Raw genomic sequence first — 17,498 nt, forward strand, 5'->3', positions numbered from 1 at the left:
TTTATGTTTTGCCTTTCGCATTGAAGTCTATGTAGTATAACGTAGGGATGCAATTTCTTTTCCTCTGTGGGTGCCCAATTGACCCAGCACCATTGTTCAGAACACCGTCCTTTTCTCAATCTTCTGCAATGAAGGCTTTGTCTAGTCTCAAGCATTCACATATGCATGGATCTGTTTGTGAGTTCTCTACTGTGTCCCATTATTTGATTTAGCTATTTCTGCCCTAATACTATACCCTCTTTGAACAAAAAGAGGATGATTTAATGCTAATATATGGATTGGAGAAATTCAACAAGGCCTGTCTGTTCAGGTTTTCCTTGGCCTCACTTTTCCTCCCTGCAACACCCAGTGGGAGAGGAGCCCTCTGGAACTAGGGTTTAGTTTCTTTACAGCCAGCTGTCACATAGAAAGGCAGGGCTGGAGGAAGGTTAGAGTAGTATTTTCAGGTGCCACGGCTGGCTTTGGGGGAAAAGGGTTCTGGTTTCTATGACCTGCCAGGGGGAAGAGAGATTCTAGTTGCTGTGGCTTGCTTCAGAGAGGATGAGTGGCCACAGAGAAGAGGGCAGGAGAAGGTCAGAGAGAGACTGTGATTGTGAAGCTGATGCTTAGACCTTCATTTGGGATATTCTTTTCTGAGCCCCAACAACATACATTCATATGACCCATTGTTAATGAAAAGAGTCAAACTCTGGAAAATATTTGAAGAGATTTATTCTGAGCCAAATATGAGTGATTAATGGCCTGTGACACAGCCCTTAAGAGATCCTGAGAACATGTGCCCAGGGTGGTTGGGGCACAGTGGGGTTTTATACATTTTCGGGAGGCATAAGACATCAATCAAATACATGTAAGATACACATTGGTTCCTTTGGAAGGACAAGACAACTCAAAGTGTAGGGAGAGGGGTGCTTCCGGGTCCTAGGTAGATTTAAATATGTTCTGATTAGCAATTGGTTAAGTTGTTACCAATAGAATGTCCAGGTTGTGATAAGGGGTTGTGGAGACCAAAGTTTTATTATGCAGATGAAGCCTCCAAGTAACAGGCTTCAGAAAGAATAGATTGTAAATGTTTCTCATCAGACTTAAGGTCGGCCTTGATGTTAATGGCCCACCCCCACCCCCACCCCCTTCCATCATGGCCTGAACAAGTTTTTCAGGTTAACTTTGGAAAGCCCTTGGCAGAGAGGAAGGGTCTATTCAGATGGTTTGGTGTTGGGTTCAGAATTTTATTTTTTGGTTTACACCATTATATCCGATCATATATAAATACAAACAAAAACTTCACCAAATATTACTTTCTTTTTCTAATGGTGTGTGTGTTTTGGGACAGGATCTCTGTCCCTCAGACTGGAGTGCAGTGGTGATTTCTGCTCACTGCAGCCTCAAACTCCCAGCTCAAGCGATCCTCCCACTTCAGCCTTCCGAGTAGCTGGAACCACAGGCACCCACATGATGCCCAGCTAATTTTTGTATTTTTGGTAGAGATGGGGTCGCATTAGATTACCCAGGCTGGTCTCGACCTCCCTGGCTCACATGATCCTCCCGCCGCGGCCTCCGAGCGGCTGGGATCAGGCGTGAATCACCGCGCCCGGGCTTTATATTTCGTTTTGAAAATGCTGAGATGGACGCAAAGGGCTGAGTGCTCAGTGTCCCCCAGTCACCCTCAGTTGCAGCTTCCGTCCAAAGAAGGAATCGCCCTCTCCCTGCTGGGGCCACTAACAGCACTAACACGGTCCGAATGGCATCGGCAAAGCTCGGGAACGGCGACAGATGGGAAGACGCGTGGGAGCCTGGGGGATCTCGGGAGAGCCGCGCAACCTCGCGGCGGACGCAGCCAGCACCCGCAGCCAGCACCCGCACACTCCCACCCATACCCCGGCAGCCCGCCAAGACTCTCTGGCCCGCACCTCTATGGTAGGAAACCCAGAAAACAGGAAGTGGCCTCGAGAGGGGGAAGGGAGGGGCGGGGCCTCCTGGGGGCGGGGCCTCCGCCACCGCCTCAGCTGCGGACCGAGGCGAGATGGCGGCCACCGAGGGGGTGGGGGAGGCTGCGCAAGGCGGCGAGCCCGGGCAGCCGGAGCAACCCCCGCCCCAGCCGCACCCACCGCCGCCCCAGCCGCACCCACCGCCGCCCCAGCAGCAGCACAAGGAAGAGATGGCGGCCGAGGCTGGGGAAGCCGTGGCGTCCCCCATGGACGACGGGTTTGTGAGCCTGGACTCGCCCTCCTATGTCCTGTACAGGTAACGCCCCCGCGGCGGCCGCGGCTCGGGACACTCCCTGGAGGCCCAGCGGCCCCAAGACCCGCGGCGCGCGCTTCCGGCCCCGGCGCGCCAGGCCGAAGTTCCCGTGGCGCCGCGTGGGCCGGTGCATGGCGCTGGGCCCGGGCGGCTGCCGGGAGGTCGCCGCTTCCCAGGGCGGCGCCGGCGCGAGACCGCGGGGACGCGAAGCAGCGAGGTCTCGGCTTCCCGCCTGCTTTAAGCCACGCGGAAACTGCTGCACCCTTGACTGCACTCGTTCAGCTGTTCAGGCGTCGCGATTCGTAAATATAAGAAATTTCCCGCTCTCTTCCACGGCTTCCCAGAACGCTGTGTCGCTAACAACCAGTGAATACCCAAGGGCTAGGGTGCAGTTCTGGTAGCCGGGCAGGAAACCAGGGCCAGATTTGCTCACCCTAAAAACGAAGTGCGAGGGCTTCCGGTGGCTGGCTCTGCTTGGAGCCCAGAGACATTTTCATCCAATCTGTATTTTAGCGCCTCGTATCAGCCAGGCTAAAGGCTGGAAAGAGATTTGCTACTGAACCTCTCAAGTCTCCCTGCATCGCCTCGTACATAATACAAGTGAGGTGTACTGGGGACTGCGGTAACTTTCTTGCCTCTGTCACCCCGTCTTTGCTGACACCCAGTTCCATCAGTTCTTTGCTTTCAGATGGTAATGTTGATTCCTAATTCCCTGTGAACCTGCAGAGATAATCGCCTTAGGTCTTACTTCTGTAGTTCTAGGTAAATCCAGTCGATGGCTTGTTTACCTTGATTTTGTGAATGAGTAGAAGTCACTACCCATATATATTTTTTTGATTGGAGATAATGTTTTACTGATTTAAATTGGTAGCCCCATAATCCTCAAGTCTGCTCTCTGGATTGTGAAATACTCAGGTTCTCACATGACTGTGGGTGATTTCCTGGCGACTAAATACAGCCTTACCTTTCCCAGGCCACTCCCCCAGGCTCTAGGTGTCACGTCTTAGGTCATGATTTCACTTGTATTTCTCCCTGTATAATGGACACAATTTCTAGCATTGCGCATTGGATGCCACAGAATCTCTGCTGTCAACAGCTGATCATTATAGAGAAATAAAAAGTGAAAGGAAGGGCGGGCGCGGTGGCTCACGCCTGTAATCCCAGCACTTTGGGAGGCCGAGGCGGGCGGATCACCTGAGGTCAGGAGTTCCAGACTAACCTGGCCAACATGGTGAAACCCTGTCTCTACTAAAAATACAAAAATTAGCCGGGCGTGGTGGCGGGCACCTGTAATTCCAGCTACTCGGGAGGCTGAGGCAGGAGAATCGCTTTAACCCAGGAGGCAGAGGTTGCAATGAGCGGAGATTGCGCCATTGCACCCCAGCCTGGACAAGAGCGTGACTCCATCTCAAAAAAAAAAAAAAAAAAAAAAAAAAGTGGAAGGAAAAGAATATAAGTGAAAGTGTTTAAGAGAAATTTTATTACACTGGGTAGGTAGTTCACAGAAATTTCTGTAAGCACTCACTGTTGTCACTATACAGTTATTTTAGCATTGCTTATTAAGTAGTCATTGAATGCCGCCAGTGTGCTGTGGATGTTTTAAGTGCTTAACGTCTATTATCTCATTTAATCCTCCAAATACCCTTCTAAGGTTGGTAGGTAATAATACTGCCCTGATTTTATAAATGGTGAAACTGAGGCCCCAATAAGTAACTTTCTGAAGGTCACACAGCTAGTAAGTGCTCCAGCCAATGTTACGACTTAGGCAGTTGTCAGATTCCAGAGCCTGTCTTATTAATGATCACCTGCGCCACCTCTTGAGTAAATTAATAGTATTTATTTTTATCTTAAAATGTCAATTCCTAGTATTTTGTTACTCAAACGTTTTAAAAATGCTGACTGACTCAAAGAATCTTACTAGACCAATGAGTTAGATTGATTTCTAAGTTAAAAATACTGTGAGGCCGGGAGCGGTGGCTCACACCTGTAATGCCAGCACTTTGGGAGGCCGAGGCGGGCGGATCACCAGGTCAAGAGATTGAGACCATCCTGGCCAACATGGTGAAACCCCATCTCTACTAAAAATACAAAAATTAGCTGGGCGTGGTGGCGCACGCCTGTAGTCCCAGCTACTCGGGAGGCTGAGGCAGAAGAATTGGTTGAACCCAGGAGGCGGAGGTTGCAGTGAGCCGAGATGACACCACTGCACTCCAGCCTGGGCGACAGAGTGAGATTCCGTCTCAAAAAAATAAAATAAAAAAAAGTACTGTTTACTTGCTGCAAAAACTTGTTTTTCTACTTATAAAACTTTAAATTTGAAAACTGTTGATTAACTTTTCAGCATCTGAGGGTTATTTGTTTTAATTTTACTTTAATAGTTTAATACGTAAAACATATTGGCAAAACTTGGTCATGAAGAATCCAACCATGATTACATTATGAGCCCTGTAAGTTATTAATATCAATGTAACTGTAATTATTGTCATTTTAAAAACACTAGAGTCCCCTTTCTTCTGTATTTGAATGTAACCACTGGTTGGGGAATGTCTATTTTCAGGGACAGAGCAGAATGGGCTGATATAGATCCAGTGCCGCAGAATGATGGCCCCAATCCCGTGGTCCAGATCATTTATAGTGACAAATGTAAGTTTGTTTATATTAGGAAAAGGTCTGTAAGTTAAATATAGTAGCAGAATTGGAATTCACAACTATGTAGCAAGATAGATGACAAATTTCTGTCTAATAAAAATCTGAATGACTTAAGATGAGTTAATTTTGTGTTTTTTTTATGTGTGTGTGTGATTTAGCTTTATGATTAAAAGTTTTATTTTGCCCAAAGACTGGACATATTCTAAATAATAAACTTTACAGTATAGTAGATAATAGCTACTATGTGATTGTGGTTTTCTTTTCTTTGCTGGAACTCCACCGCCAGGGAGATTATGCATGTACCACACAATATAAATGAGTTACTGTTTTTAGAATAAACTTTGGTTGCTGAAACATCAGGATTTAAACATATATTTTGGCAGTGAAGTGTTCAGCTCAGTTGGAATACATTTATTGATATTAAAATGAGTGGATTTTTTTCTTTGACAAAATATTCTTTTGTAATGAATGTGAAAGTGTAAATTGAAGGTCGTGGAAATGTTAATTGTTAGTTCTTCTAGGAAAGGGAAAATGAATAAAATGGAATGATAGTTTTGTAATTTTATGTATATATATTTCTTTCAGTTAAGGCTTTTCTAAGATCATTCTTTTACAAAAGCATTTTTTTCTGCTAATAAAATGAGAATAAATGTTTAAAAAAGCATAATGATAGGTTTGCCGTATTAAGTGTGCAGATATATTACTAAACTTAATGATTAAGTGGAAGTAGCACAGAAGTAGATTTGTAAAGACTCGAGAAATAGATCCTCACTCTATGAAAGCTTAATATGTGATAAAAAGGACATTTTATACCTTTATGAAAAGGGCGGATTAATCAAATAATGGTTGGAACAGTTGGCTGTGCACTTAGATAAAAGCAGAGTTGTATCCCTATCATTCTTAGGATGGAGAACGTATTATTAGGCAAGATGTAAACCTCAGAATCGATTAAGGAGAAGGTCAGAATATATAACTGCACGGAAATGCAAAACTCTCATACTTTGAGAGATAGTATATATGAAGAGACAATTCACAAAATAGAAATATCTATGGAGAGATATTAACCTTACTAGTGATCAGAGAAATATAAACCATAACTTATTCAGATTCATAAGTACTTATAACAGAGATGTTGGGGGAAACTAATATAATCATATGTTTCCATTGAGGATAAATTAACCTTTTTGCAAGGTATAAAATTAACATTTTGGGCCAGGCGCGGTGGCTCACGCCTGTAATCCCAGTACTTTGGGAGGCTGAGGTGGGCAGATCACCTAAGGTTAGGAGTTTGAGACTAGCCTGGCCAACGTGGCGAAACCCTGTCTCTACTAAAAATACAAAAATTAGCTGGGCGTGGTGGCAGGCACCTGTAATCCCAGCTACTCAGGAGGCTGAGGCAGGAGAATTGCTTGAACCCGAGAGGTGGAGGTTGCAGTGAGCCACGATCACGCCATTGCACTGTAGTCTGGACGACAAGAGCAAAACTCTGTCTCAAAAAAAAAAAAAAAAAAAAATTAACATTGTGAATTCTTACATACACCATGGTTAGAAACCCTAAAGGAAAAGATAAGTTTGACCTGTCAACCGTTTATAGACAAATATATCAATTTAAAACTTACACAGCAGAAGAAACCATGAGCAAGTTAAAAAGCAAGCAGCAGTGTGGAAGAAGGTATGTCATTTAAACAGGATCCATATTAAAACTGAGACGTTTTTACAACAGGATAAGGAGACAGAGTTTAATCAAAAAATGGACAAAGGGTATGAACTGGCAATTCACAGAAAAGAAAATCCCATTGGCCAATAAAATAGGAAGAATCCTTTATCATTAGGAATGACAGGTTAAAATGAGAATTCCATTTTCCACCCATGATTTAAGTGGCAGAAATGAAAACTGTCTTGATATTATATTAGGTATTAAGATATATGAAGAGCTCCATACATTTCATATGGGAGTTTTCGAATGTTTAGCCATTTTGGAAAGTAGTTTGGTATATCTGTTAAAACTGGAAAATGCACTTATCTTACAACCTAGCAGTGTGTTGCTTCTAATTTAATATTGGGTTCATTCTGGCACATGGCATGAGAAGATATGCACAGGAGGTTAAAAGCACAGACTTTGGAGCCAGACCATCTGGTTCAAATTCTAACTTCACATTTTACTGACTGTGTAATCTTGGACAAGTTATTTAACTCCTATGTGCCTCTGTTTCCACCTGTGTAAAATGAGGATCTTGGTAGTAACTATAGATGTAGTAAATTATTTACATAAAATAGTAGAATACTGTCTGGCTCATAGTAAGCACTATATATGTTAGCTACTATAATTTGCAGCATTTTTTGAAAAAGCAAGATATTGGAAGCTATATGTCTATCTTTTGGAGAAATGGATAAAATAAAATGTATCATTGTCATACAGTTAATACTATATAACCGTTAAGAGGATTTAAATCTATTATAACATGAACAGATCTCAGAAACAATGTTGAGTTAAAAAAGTCAAAGTTTTAGAAACTTCGAGCATGACAATATGTTGTTTATAATTTTTTTTTTTTGAGATGGAGTTTCGCTCTTGTTGCCCAGGCTGGAGTGCAATGGCGTGATCTCGGCTCACCGCGACCTCCGCCTCCCGGGTTCAAGTGATTCTTCTGCCTCAGCCGCCCGAGTAGCTGGGATTACAGGCTTGTGACACCACACCTGGCTAATTTTGCATTTTTAGTAGAGATGGGGTTTCTCCATGTTGGTTAGGCTGGTCTCGAACTCCCGACCTCAGGTGATCCGCCCACCTCGGCCTCCCAGAGTGCTGGGATTACAAGCGTGAGCTACCGCGCCTGGTCTGTTGTTTATAATGTTTGAATTAAAAGAATAATGTTTCATTTTACCTTTTACAGTGAATCGGATTTTGGTTGTTTACATAGGAACCTGAGGCTTTGGAGCTATCCCAGCCTGATAGCCTCCCAGTTTATTTTATCAATGTGCATATGTGTATGTTTTATGTGTGTCTGTGTGTGTGTGTGTGTGTAAGATAATGTATTATATATATACATTTGTATACATAGTTAATATGTTACCATTTTGTTTTAAATTTGAAATTATTTGGAAGCTTGGTTCTTTTTTTTTTTTTTTTTTGAGACAGACTTTCGCTCTTGTTGCACAGGCTGGAGTACAATGGCGTGATCTCGGCTCACTGCAACCTCTGTCTCCCAGGTTCAAGCGATTCTCGTGCCTCAGCCTTCTGAGTAGCTGGGATTACAGGCACGTGTCACCATGCCCAGCTAATTTTTGTATTTTTAGTAGAGATGGGGTTTCACCATGTTGGTCAGGCTGGTCTTGAGCTTCTGACCTCAAGTGATCCGCCCACCTCGGCCTCCCAAGGTGCTGAGATTACAGGCCTGAGCCACTGCTCAAATTCAACTTTTTAAAGATAGTGTTTAGAACTAGGTAAACTTTGTATACCTCAGAATTTTGTGAAGAGGAGTAATTGTTCATATTCGTGTCTGATACTTTCAGTATTACAGGCTAAAAGGAAAAAACTGTTTCTCTATAGTCAAAATACTTCGACATCAAATGTTTGGATTTTTCACACCAAGCAATTTTCTGTAGACACCAACTAGTTGCCCTACAATTTAATTCAGTTCTGACATTACCCAGAGTTAGCACAGATCCCACAGGCCAAGGGATCAGTGCTGCAACATCCATCCCACTTCAGATGCCATTGCAAGTAGTGGGTCACCACATTACCCACATCTAATATTCTACTTGGCTGTAAATGACCCCTTTCTGTTTTTTTCTTTTCAGAGACAGGCTCTCACTATGTTACCCAGCCTGGTCTCAAACTCTTGGGCTCAAGCTGTCCTTCTGCCTCAGCCTCCCGAGTAGCTGGGAGTACAGGTGCAAACCACCATACCTGGCAGTTCCTTTTTTTTTTTTTTTTTTTTTTTGAGACAGTGTTGTGCTGTCACCCAGGCTGGGTGCTTGCGATCATGGCTCACTGCAGCCTTGACCTCCCAGGCTCAAGCGATCCTCCTACTTCTGCCTCCCGAGTAGCTGTGACTGCAGGCCTGGATCACCACGCCTGATTAATTTCTATATTTTTTGTAGAGGCGGAGTTTCCCTAAGTTGCCCAGGCTAATTTTAAACTGCTGGGTTCAAGTGATCTGCCTGCCTCAGTCTTTTGTTTGTTTTTTTTGTAATCCAATGCTCCCAATAAATATCCTTGAATACTTGCACACATGTGGGAGTATATTTGTGAGAGAACTTTCTAGAGCTGGAATTACTGGGTCAAAGAGTAAGTAAATTTTAATGATTTGTTGTAGAAGTATTTGTACTAGTTTACACTATCTTTAATAATGTACGAGTGAAAAATGCAAAGCTCAGAGTGTGATGGGATCTCGTTTGCATAAAAATGAAGGATGGAATTAGGCTATATACTTGTAGATGCATAGACTATATTTGGAAGGATACACTAGAATGAGTTAATAATGGTTGCTTCTGGGGAGGAGGCTTGGGAATTTAGTGGAATGGAAATCTAGTGTGAACCTTTTTGTACTGTTTTGAGTTTTCTGCCTTTGGGCATATTTTTCAGTTAAAAATCTGATCAAAATGTCAGAAAAACAGCTATATGAATATATGCACCCCTAATTTTTCTTTTATACATAAGGCCTATGGGAGATATGGAATCTGGCATGAACTCATGCACACACGTAAGCAGTAAGCATACAGTTATACATAAATAGTCCATGCTTTTTGTGGCTGAGGCACTAGGGCATTATTAGGGTGGCGGCCACAGCCATTTGACTTTATTTTGCTTGTTGGTGTAAATGATACACAGGCCAATAAAATATCTTTATAGGTATAGTGACATTATACATTATAGTGCTAATTTTAAGTAAGATGGTCCTAATGTAGTTGTGTGCTCTATCTCTAGTTAGAGATGTTTATGATTACTTCCGAGCTGTCCTGCAGCGTGATGAAAGAAGTGAACGAGCTTTTAAGCTAACCCGGGATGCTATTGAGTTAAATGCAGCCAATTATACAGTGTGGTAAGTAATACACATCATCACTATTCCCTGCTTAAATGTTTTACTTCAAGTGGCTTTTCTTTTTTTAAACTGTACTTTAATTTTTTTAAACTGTACTTTATTTTTTTTGGAGGGGGGTGCAGTTTCACTCTTGTTGCCCAGGCTGGAGTATAACTGGTGCAATCTTGGCTCACTGCAACCTCTGCCTCCTGGGTTCAAGTGATTCTCCTGCCTCAGCCTTCTGAGTAGCTGGGATTACGGGCGCCCACCACCACGCCCAGCTAATTTTTTTGTATCTTTAGTAGAGACAGGGTTTCACCATGTTGGCCAAGCTGGTCTTGAAATCCTGACTTCAGGTGATCCACTCCCCGCGGCCTCCTAAAGTGTTTGGATTGCAGGCGTGAGCCACTGTGCCTGGCCTTTAATTTTTATCAAAATAGCAATTCGCTTTTGGGTTTAATAGTCAGAAGCTGCATGAAAAGTAGCAATCTCTAGCCCAATATTCCCTCCCACTGCCAGTCCCACTCCGCAGAGGTGGTAAGTAACTCTTAGTGATTTTTTTCTTGAATTAACCTCCATATTCTAGATAATTTGCTTAACTGTTATTATTTTTTCATTTTATTTTATTTTATTTTATTTTATGTTTTTACTTTTATTATTTTTTTTTGAGATGGAGTCTTGCTTTGTCACCATGTAGAGTGCAGTGGCACGATCTCGGCTCACTGCAACCTCTGCCTCCAGGGTTCAATCGATTTTCCTGCCTCAGCCTCCCCAGTAGCTGGGATTACAGGTGCCCGCCACCATGCCTGGCTAATTTTTTATTTTTAGTAGAGATAGGGTTTCACCATGTTGGTCAGGCTGGCCTCGATCTCCTGACCTCGTGATCCGCCCACCTCAGCCTTCCAAAGTGCTGGGATTACAGGTGTGAACCACCGTGCCTGGCTTATTTTTTTCATTTAAAACATTATTCCTTCTGTGAAAGATAGTTCATTCTCCACTACCCTCCCTCCATCACAAATGAGCACTCAATTTATGTTCATGCTGACACACTTTTTTTTGTTTGTTTGTTTGTTTTGAGATGGAGTTTTGCTCTTGTTGCCCAGGTTGGAGTGCAATGGTGCAATCTTGGCTTACTGCAGCCTCTGCCTACCAGATTCAAGTGATTCTCCTGCCTCAGCCTCCCAGGTAGCTGGGATTACAGGTGTACGCCACCACACCCAGCTAGTTTTGTATTTTTAGTAGAGACGGGGTTTCATCATGTTGCTCAGGTTGGTCTCGACCTCCTGACCTCGGGTGATCCACCAGTCTCAGCCTCCCAAAGTACTGGGATTATAGGCGTGAGCCACTGTGCACGGCTGCTGACCCACATTTAATAGTATAATGACATTCCCTCTAACAGTGTCATTTTTGTTTTCTTTGTACCAATAGGTAATTTGTCTTCCAGATGCTCTGCTATATGTGAAGTATCATTTTTCTGTTGAACACAGGTCATCCTTCAGTTTCATTTTTCTCTTCACCAATTGGATGCTGCATACCTGGTTTTCAGCTCATTCATGTGTTAAATCCCCTGTGTCCTAGATCGTATACCTTTCTCTTTCTTGATTTACTTTCTCATTTTATAGAGCACATCATTGAGTAGAAAGATGGAAAATAATTTTTGGGATTTATACAATTAAAAATCATTAGTCTCCCTTCAACTTTAGTAATAAAATTGTAGATTGGAAATTATTTTCCCTCAGAATTTTAAAACTCTTTTTCTGTTTCTCTTAGCTTCTTTTCAGGTTGAGAAGATTTCCATTCCTTTGTTTAAAACTTTTCTTTTTCTCTTTATGTTCTGGGGATTTTTCTGGGTTCTTCTGATAATGTCTTCTCTTTCCTCTGTTTTCTTTTTCTGGAATGCCTTTTAGTTCTATGTTGTATCTCCTCAATTTTTCTTATTTTCATTTGTTTATTTTTTTATTTTCTTTTGAGATAATTTCATCAATTTTATTTTCTAACTCTCGTATGGATTTTTAAAGATTTCCGCATTCATTTTTAATTTGGGGGAGCTGTTTTTTTGTTCTGTGAATATGCTTTTTTTTTTTTGAGACAGAGTCTCGCTCAGTTGCCCAGGCTGGAGTGCAGGGGCTCGATCTCTGCTCACTGCAAGCTCTGCCTCCTGGGTTCGCGCCATTCTCCTGCTTCAGCCTCCCGAGTACCTGGGACTACGGGCGCCTGCCACCACTCCCAGCTAATTTTTTTATATTTTTTTAGTAGAGACGGGGTTTCACCGTGTTAGCCAGGATGGTCTTGATCTCCTGACCTCGTGATCCGCCCGCCTCGGCCTCCCAAAGTGCTGGGATTACAGGCGTGAGCCACCTTGCCTGGCCTGAATATTCTTTTTTAAATAGCATCGTTCGCGTGTGTGTGTGTGTGTGTGTGTGTGTGTGTGTGTGTGTGTGTGTGTGTGTGTTTAATTTCATGGATGTGAGATCTTCTCATCTCTTTTCTTCTCTTTCATATAAATATTTTTCTCAAATGGTTGGTAATTCTTGACTTTCTCTTTATGCGTATAAGAGAGACAGGAAAAATCCTGATTGGAAGCCCTGTGTGTGGCAGGATTTGTCAGCTGAAGGGCTTCACTGTGAAGTTACTGAGTGGGGATGTGGCTGTGTTGTAGTGAAATCTCACTAGTCAGTATTTAAGTCTTTTCTCTTGGACAGTGTGTCTCTCAAAGAGGATTAAGTAGTTTATTGCCTAAGGAGTGTACATTTAACTGCCACAGTTCTGGGGTGTTAGGCAGGGGAAGATGGTAGGAGAGTCTCACTGTTTAGGATACCAACTTTTTGCTTTTTGCAGATCTTATCCTGTTGTAATTTGAAATAGAAACTTTTTTTTTCTAAGTTTGTATATCAACATTTTAAATGTCCTTATTTCCACCCTTTAACTCACCCTGCCTTCCAGTGTGCCTTGTAACCCATTCTGCTTCAGATTTTTCCAGAGAATAAAGCCACTTGTCTCCTGCCCAAGACAGGATGTCACTTCTGCTCAGGGTAGTGGGAACGGTCTTGGCCGCCAAGGACTCTTTATATAGACTTTCCACTGTTTTTAGTCCCAGTTTTGGAAATACGTCATACCTCTGATTTCTGGAATTTTCTTAAAGTCTTATTCTGTGTTTTAGTTAAATCTTGTCTATCTGCTCACACTTCCCATAATGTTGTTGACCTCTTCCAGTTGCCGTGATATCTTTGCCCCGATTCTCTTTGTTCTTGTGGGTTTATTCCTTTGTTGTCATTTTAGTGGGGTTTTATTAGGGAGTGAGAATAAACTTGTTTACTTAATCTATCCTGTTTAACTGGAATTCTCAGTGTGTTTCATCATTTTTGGAACTGCCAATACACTTAAAGATTTCCTGTGAGTTTATTGCTGTTTTGAAAGAAGCAGTATACCTGGAATCCTTACCCACAGAAGCCAAGGGCTTATATTTACATGCTCTGGGAAGTCTACTTTTTTCTTTTTTTTGGAATAATAATGGAGAGAAATACTGTTGTCTCTCCTATTTAGCATTTTATTTTATTTTATTTTTATTAATTTTTTTGAGATGGAGTCTCACGCTGTCGCCCAGGCTGGAGTACAGTGACGTGATCTTGGCTCACTGCAACCTCCGTCACCGGGGTTCAAGTGATTCTCATGCTGCAGTGTCGCGAATAGCTGGAATTACAGGTGTCTGCCACCACACCCAGCTAGTTTTGTATTTTTGTTTGTTTGTTTGTTCTTTGAGACGGAGTCTTGCTCTGTCGCCCAGGCTGGAGTGCAGTGGCACAATCATGGCCCACTACAACTTCCGACTCCCGGCTTCAAGCAAGTCTCCTGCCTCAGTCTCCCGAGTAGCTGGGACTACAGGCGCATGCCACCACGCCCAGCTAATTTTTTTGTATTTTTAGTAGAGATGGTGTTTCACCATGTTAGCCAGGTCTCAAACTCCTGACCTCGTGATCCGCCCACCTCGGCCTCCCAAAGTGCTGGGATTACAGGCTAATTTTTGTATTTTTAATAGAGATGGGGTTTTGCCACGTTGGCCAGGCTGGTCTCAAACTCTTGACCTCAAGTGATCTGCCTGCCTCGGCCTCCCAAAGTTAGCAGTTCATTTTAAAAGCTAATAAAATTAGGTCCTGGAATGTCCCTTACTATATATCGAGTTGGAAATTTTTGAAATTTTGAAGTAAAACTAGACCAGAACTAACAACGTCTTTAGGAAAATTCCTTCTGTTGGTGGTGGTGGTTAAACTCCACCTATGGGGAAATTAAAGACAAACTTGTTTCATTTACAAGTAGCATTTTTGTGGTTGTTCTAAAAGTATTTTGTTAATGTTTATAATAGAATTAATTTATTATATGGATAATGTATCTACACGAACAACGTGTACTGTGTAGGGAAAGAGATGTCTTTGATTTTCATATTATAGAACATAGGTGACCAGAGTAGTACCTGAAAATAATTTTAGTTGGTTGGCTGTCATTACTTAAGAATCAGAAATTTACTTTTCTTCTATCTCATACTTCTTATCTTTCACTATTTTTTTCTTTTTGAGACAGAGTTTTGCTCTTGTTGCCCAGTCTGGAGTGCAATGGCGTGATCTTGGCTCACTGCAGCCTCTGCCTCCTCGGTTCAAGTGATTCTCCTGCCTCAGTCTCCCAGGTAGCTGGGATTACAGGCATGCACCACCTCGCCCAACTAATTTTGCATTTTTAGTAGAGACGGGGTTTCTCCATGTTGGTTAGGCTGGTCTCAAACTCCTGACCTCAGATGACCCACCTGCCTCAGCCTCTCAAAGTGCTGGGGTTACAGGCGTGAGCCACTGTGCCTGGCCACCTTTCACTATTTTTACTAAAAGTGCTTCATTTCTTCCAGTCACCAGATAGTCGTATGAATTTGGACACTCACAAGCACTTAAATTGTTAAATTATACAGAGTACCTATGTATAATTTTTTTTTTGGGTGGGGGTGGATGGAGTCTCCCTCTGTTGCCCAGGCTAGTGTGCAGTGGTGTGATCTTGGCTCATTGCAACCTCTGCCTCCTGGGTTCAAGCAATTCTCCTGCCTCAGCCTCCCCGAGCAGCTGGGACTACAGGTGTGCACCACCATGCCCAACTAATTTTTTCTGTATTTTTAGTAGAGACGAGGTTTCACCACGTTGGCAAGGCTGGTCTCAAACTCTTGACCTCATGTGACCTGCACACCTCGGCCTCCCAAAGTGCTGGGATTACAGGCATGAGCCACCGTGTTTGGCCTATAATTGTTAAATTATACAGATTACCTGCCAAAAATTTGTCTAACTGTATTGCTGACTTGTAGCTGTATTTGATATTGTTATTAGGGAACTTCTGTGTAATAATGCGACTTTGGATGTTGTATGTTTGCCCTAGGCATTTCCGGAGAGTTCTTTTGAAGTCACTTCAGAAGGATCTACATGAGGAAATGAACTACATCACTGCAATAATTGAGGAGCAGCCCAAAAACTATCAAGTTTGGTAAGTTTGGAGTCTAGCTCTGTCTCCCAGGCTGGAGTGCAGTGGCGTGACCTCGGCTCACTGCAGCCTCTGCCTCCTGGGTTCAAGTGATTCTCCAGCTTCAGCCTCCTGGGTAGCTGGGATTACAGGTGCACGCAACCACACCTGGCTAATTTTGTATTTTTAGTAGAGACGGGGTTTTGCCATGTTGGCCAGGCTGGTCTCGAACTTCTGACCTCAGGTGATCCGCCCTCCTCAGCCTCCCAAAGTGCTGGGATTACAGGTATGAGCCATTGCGCCTGGCCTAGAATTTTATTTAAAAACTACCACTGTAGCCAGGTGCAGTGGCTTCTGCTTGTAATCCCAGCAGTTTGGGAGGCTGAGGCGAGCAGATCACTTGAGTTCAGGAGTTTGAGACCAGCCTGGCCAACATGGTGAATCCCTGTCTCTACTGAAAATACAGAAATTAGCAGGGTGTGGTGGCATGCCTGTAATCCCAGCTACTCAAGGAGCGTGCCTGTAATCCCAGCTACTCAGGAGGCTGTCAGGATAATCACTTGAACCTGGGAGGTGGAGGTTTCGGTGAGCTGAGATTGCACCACTGCACTCCAGCCTGGGGGACCGAGTGAGACTCTGTCTCAAAAAAAAAAAAAATTAAAAAAAAATTAAAAAACTAAAAACTTTACCATTGTAGCCTGTTGATTACAAGATTGTTGTATTTCTAAGAAATTACATTATAAAATAATTGGTTTAATGAGAAAAGAGATTAAATGGAGAGTTGCAGACCCTCACTAAAGTTATTTACCCTGTGGAATTAAGGTGCTTTTATGTAAAAATCTGTAGCTATAAAATTCTGACATCACAGGCATTAGTGTTTGATTACATCGAGTTTTTGCTAAAGAGAAATTGCTTTTCTTCTCTGGATACTGCACACTGTCATTAGCACTTCATCACCCACTGTTATGTAAAACACAAAACCACTCAAAGTAGCTGCTCTGGAAAGCCCAGCAGTTTTGAAATTGTTGTACATTTCTAATTGTCCGCTCTGTTCGTTTTATAACCAGTGTAGTACAGGCGATGCAAATTCTGTATCCCAGTTAACTAATCACTTTTATTAACTTCTAACTGAAAACTTATGCTATAACATAAAGCCGTGTAACTCCTTAAATCCGAGAACATCAGCATGAACTTTTTCTTCCTCAGTTTGATATCCTGGAGGATCTGATTCTTAGCTTTTCTAAATTACTGAACTCACCAGCAACCTGGAAAAATAAAATCCAGCCAGTGTTCACTGACTTGGAAGATTTCTAAAATAAATTTGGAAACCTTCTGTCTAGGCTTTTGTTTTTGGTAGTATCTTGCCTTAATCTGTAAGACGAATTTTTAAATTTTCCAGGCATGTAGAATAGGTCATTCATTAAGCATTAAATCCTTCCTTTTTTCCTGTTGTTCTGCTCACTTTTAGTTGAATGTTATACTCTAATATAGATTTTTTAAGGGTCCGTTTTATTGAGATATAGTTCACTTACCATACAATTCCCCCATTCAAAGTATATAATTCAGTGTTTTTTAGTATATATACAGATCTGTACAACCATCACCATAGTGAATTTTAGAACATTTTCACTAATAGATTTATATAAATATTTCAGCCAAAGAAAATTATAAAAATGGAACCCAATATAAAATCCTTAAGTATTTTCCTAGCGCAGAAACTCCTGGCCGGGCGCGGTGGCTCACGTCTGTAATCCCAGCACTTTAGGAGGCTGAGGTGGGCGGATCACCTGAGGGCAGGAGTTTGAGACCTGCCTGGCAAACATGGTGCAACCCCGTCTCTACTTAAAATCCAAAAAATTAGCCGGGCGTGGTAGCAGGCGCCTGTAATCCCAGCTACTCGGGAGGCTGAGGCACGAGAATTGCTTGAACTTGGGAGGCGGAGGTTGCAGTGAGCTGAGATTGCGCCATTGCACTCCAGCCTGGGGGACAATGCACTCCAGCCTGGGGAACAAGAGCGAGACTTCGTCTCAAAAAAAAAAAAAACAACAAAAAAACTCCTCTGTTGACAACTTGCAACTTGTCATAGCTACTTGCCAGTGTAGC

The 17,498-nt window shown here is 42.6% G+C and overlaps 1 protein-coding gene across 3 annotated transcripts in view; it reads left to right on the plus strand.

The window, feature by feature from the left end:
- Positions 1 to 780: 780 nt before the first annotated feature.
- The window catches only part of FNTA (farnesyltransferase, CAAX box, alpha), a 30,703-nt gene continuing 13,985 nt past the window's right edge, over positions 781 to 17,498 (plus strand). Inside the window, exons 1-4 of one of the 3 annotated variants that reach the window (XM_008976895.5) lie at positions 781 to 1,914; positions 4,796 to 4,881; positions 9,815 to 9,929; positions 15,315 to 15,419. In XM_008976895.5, the coding sequence (XP_008975143.1) occupies positions 1,739 to 1,914; positions 4,796 to 4,881; positions 9,815 to 9,929; positions 15,315 to 15,419 (482 nt within the window). In that variant the 5' untranslated portion in view covers positions 781 to 1,738. Of the gene's footprint in view, positions 1,915 to 1,960; positions 2,242 to 4,795; positions 4,882 to 9,814; positions 9,930 to 15,314; positions 15,420 to 17,498 lie in introns of those variants that run through there. The other 2 variants (XM_034966033.2, XM_034966034.2) reach the window with 2 other exon arrangements.

Source organism: Pan paniscus, chromosome 7, assembly GCF_029289425.2.
Source record: "Pan paniscus chromosome 7, NHGRI_mPanPan1-v2.0_pri, whole genome shotgun sequence".
Classification (NCBI taxonomy): Eukaryota; Metazoa; Chordata; class Mammalia; order Primates; family Hominidae; genus Pan; species Pan paniscus.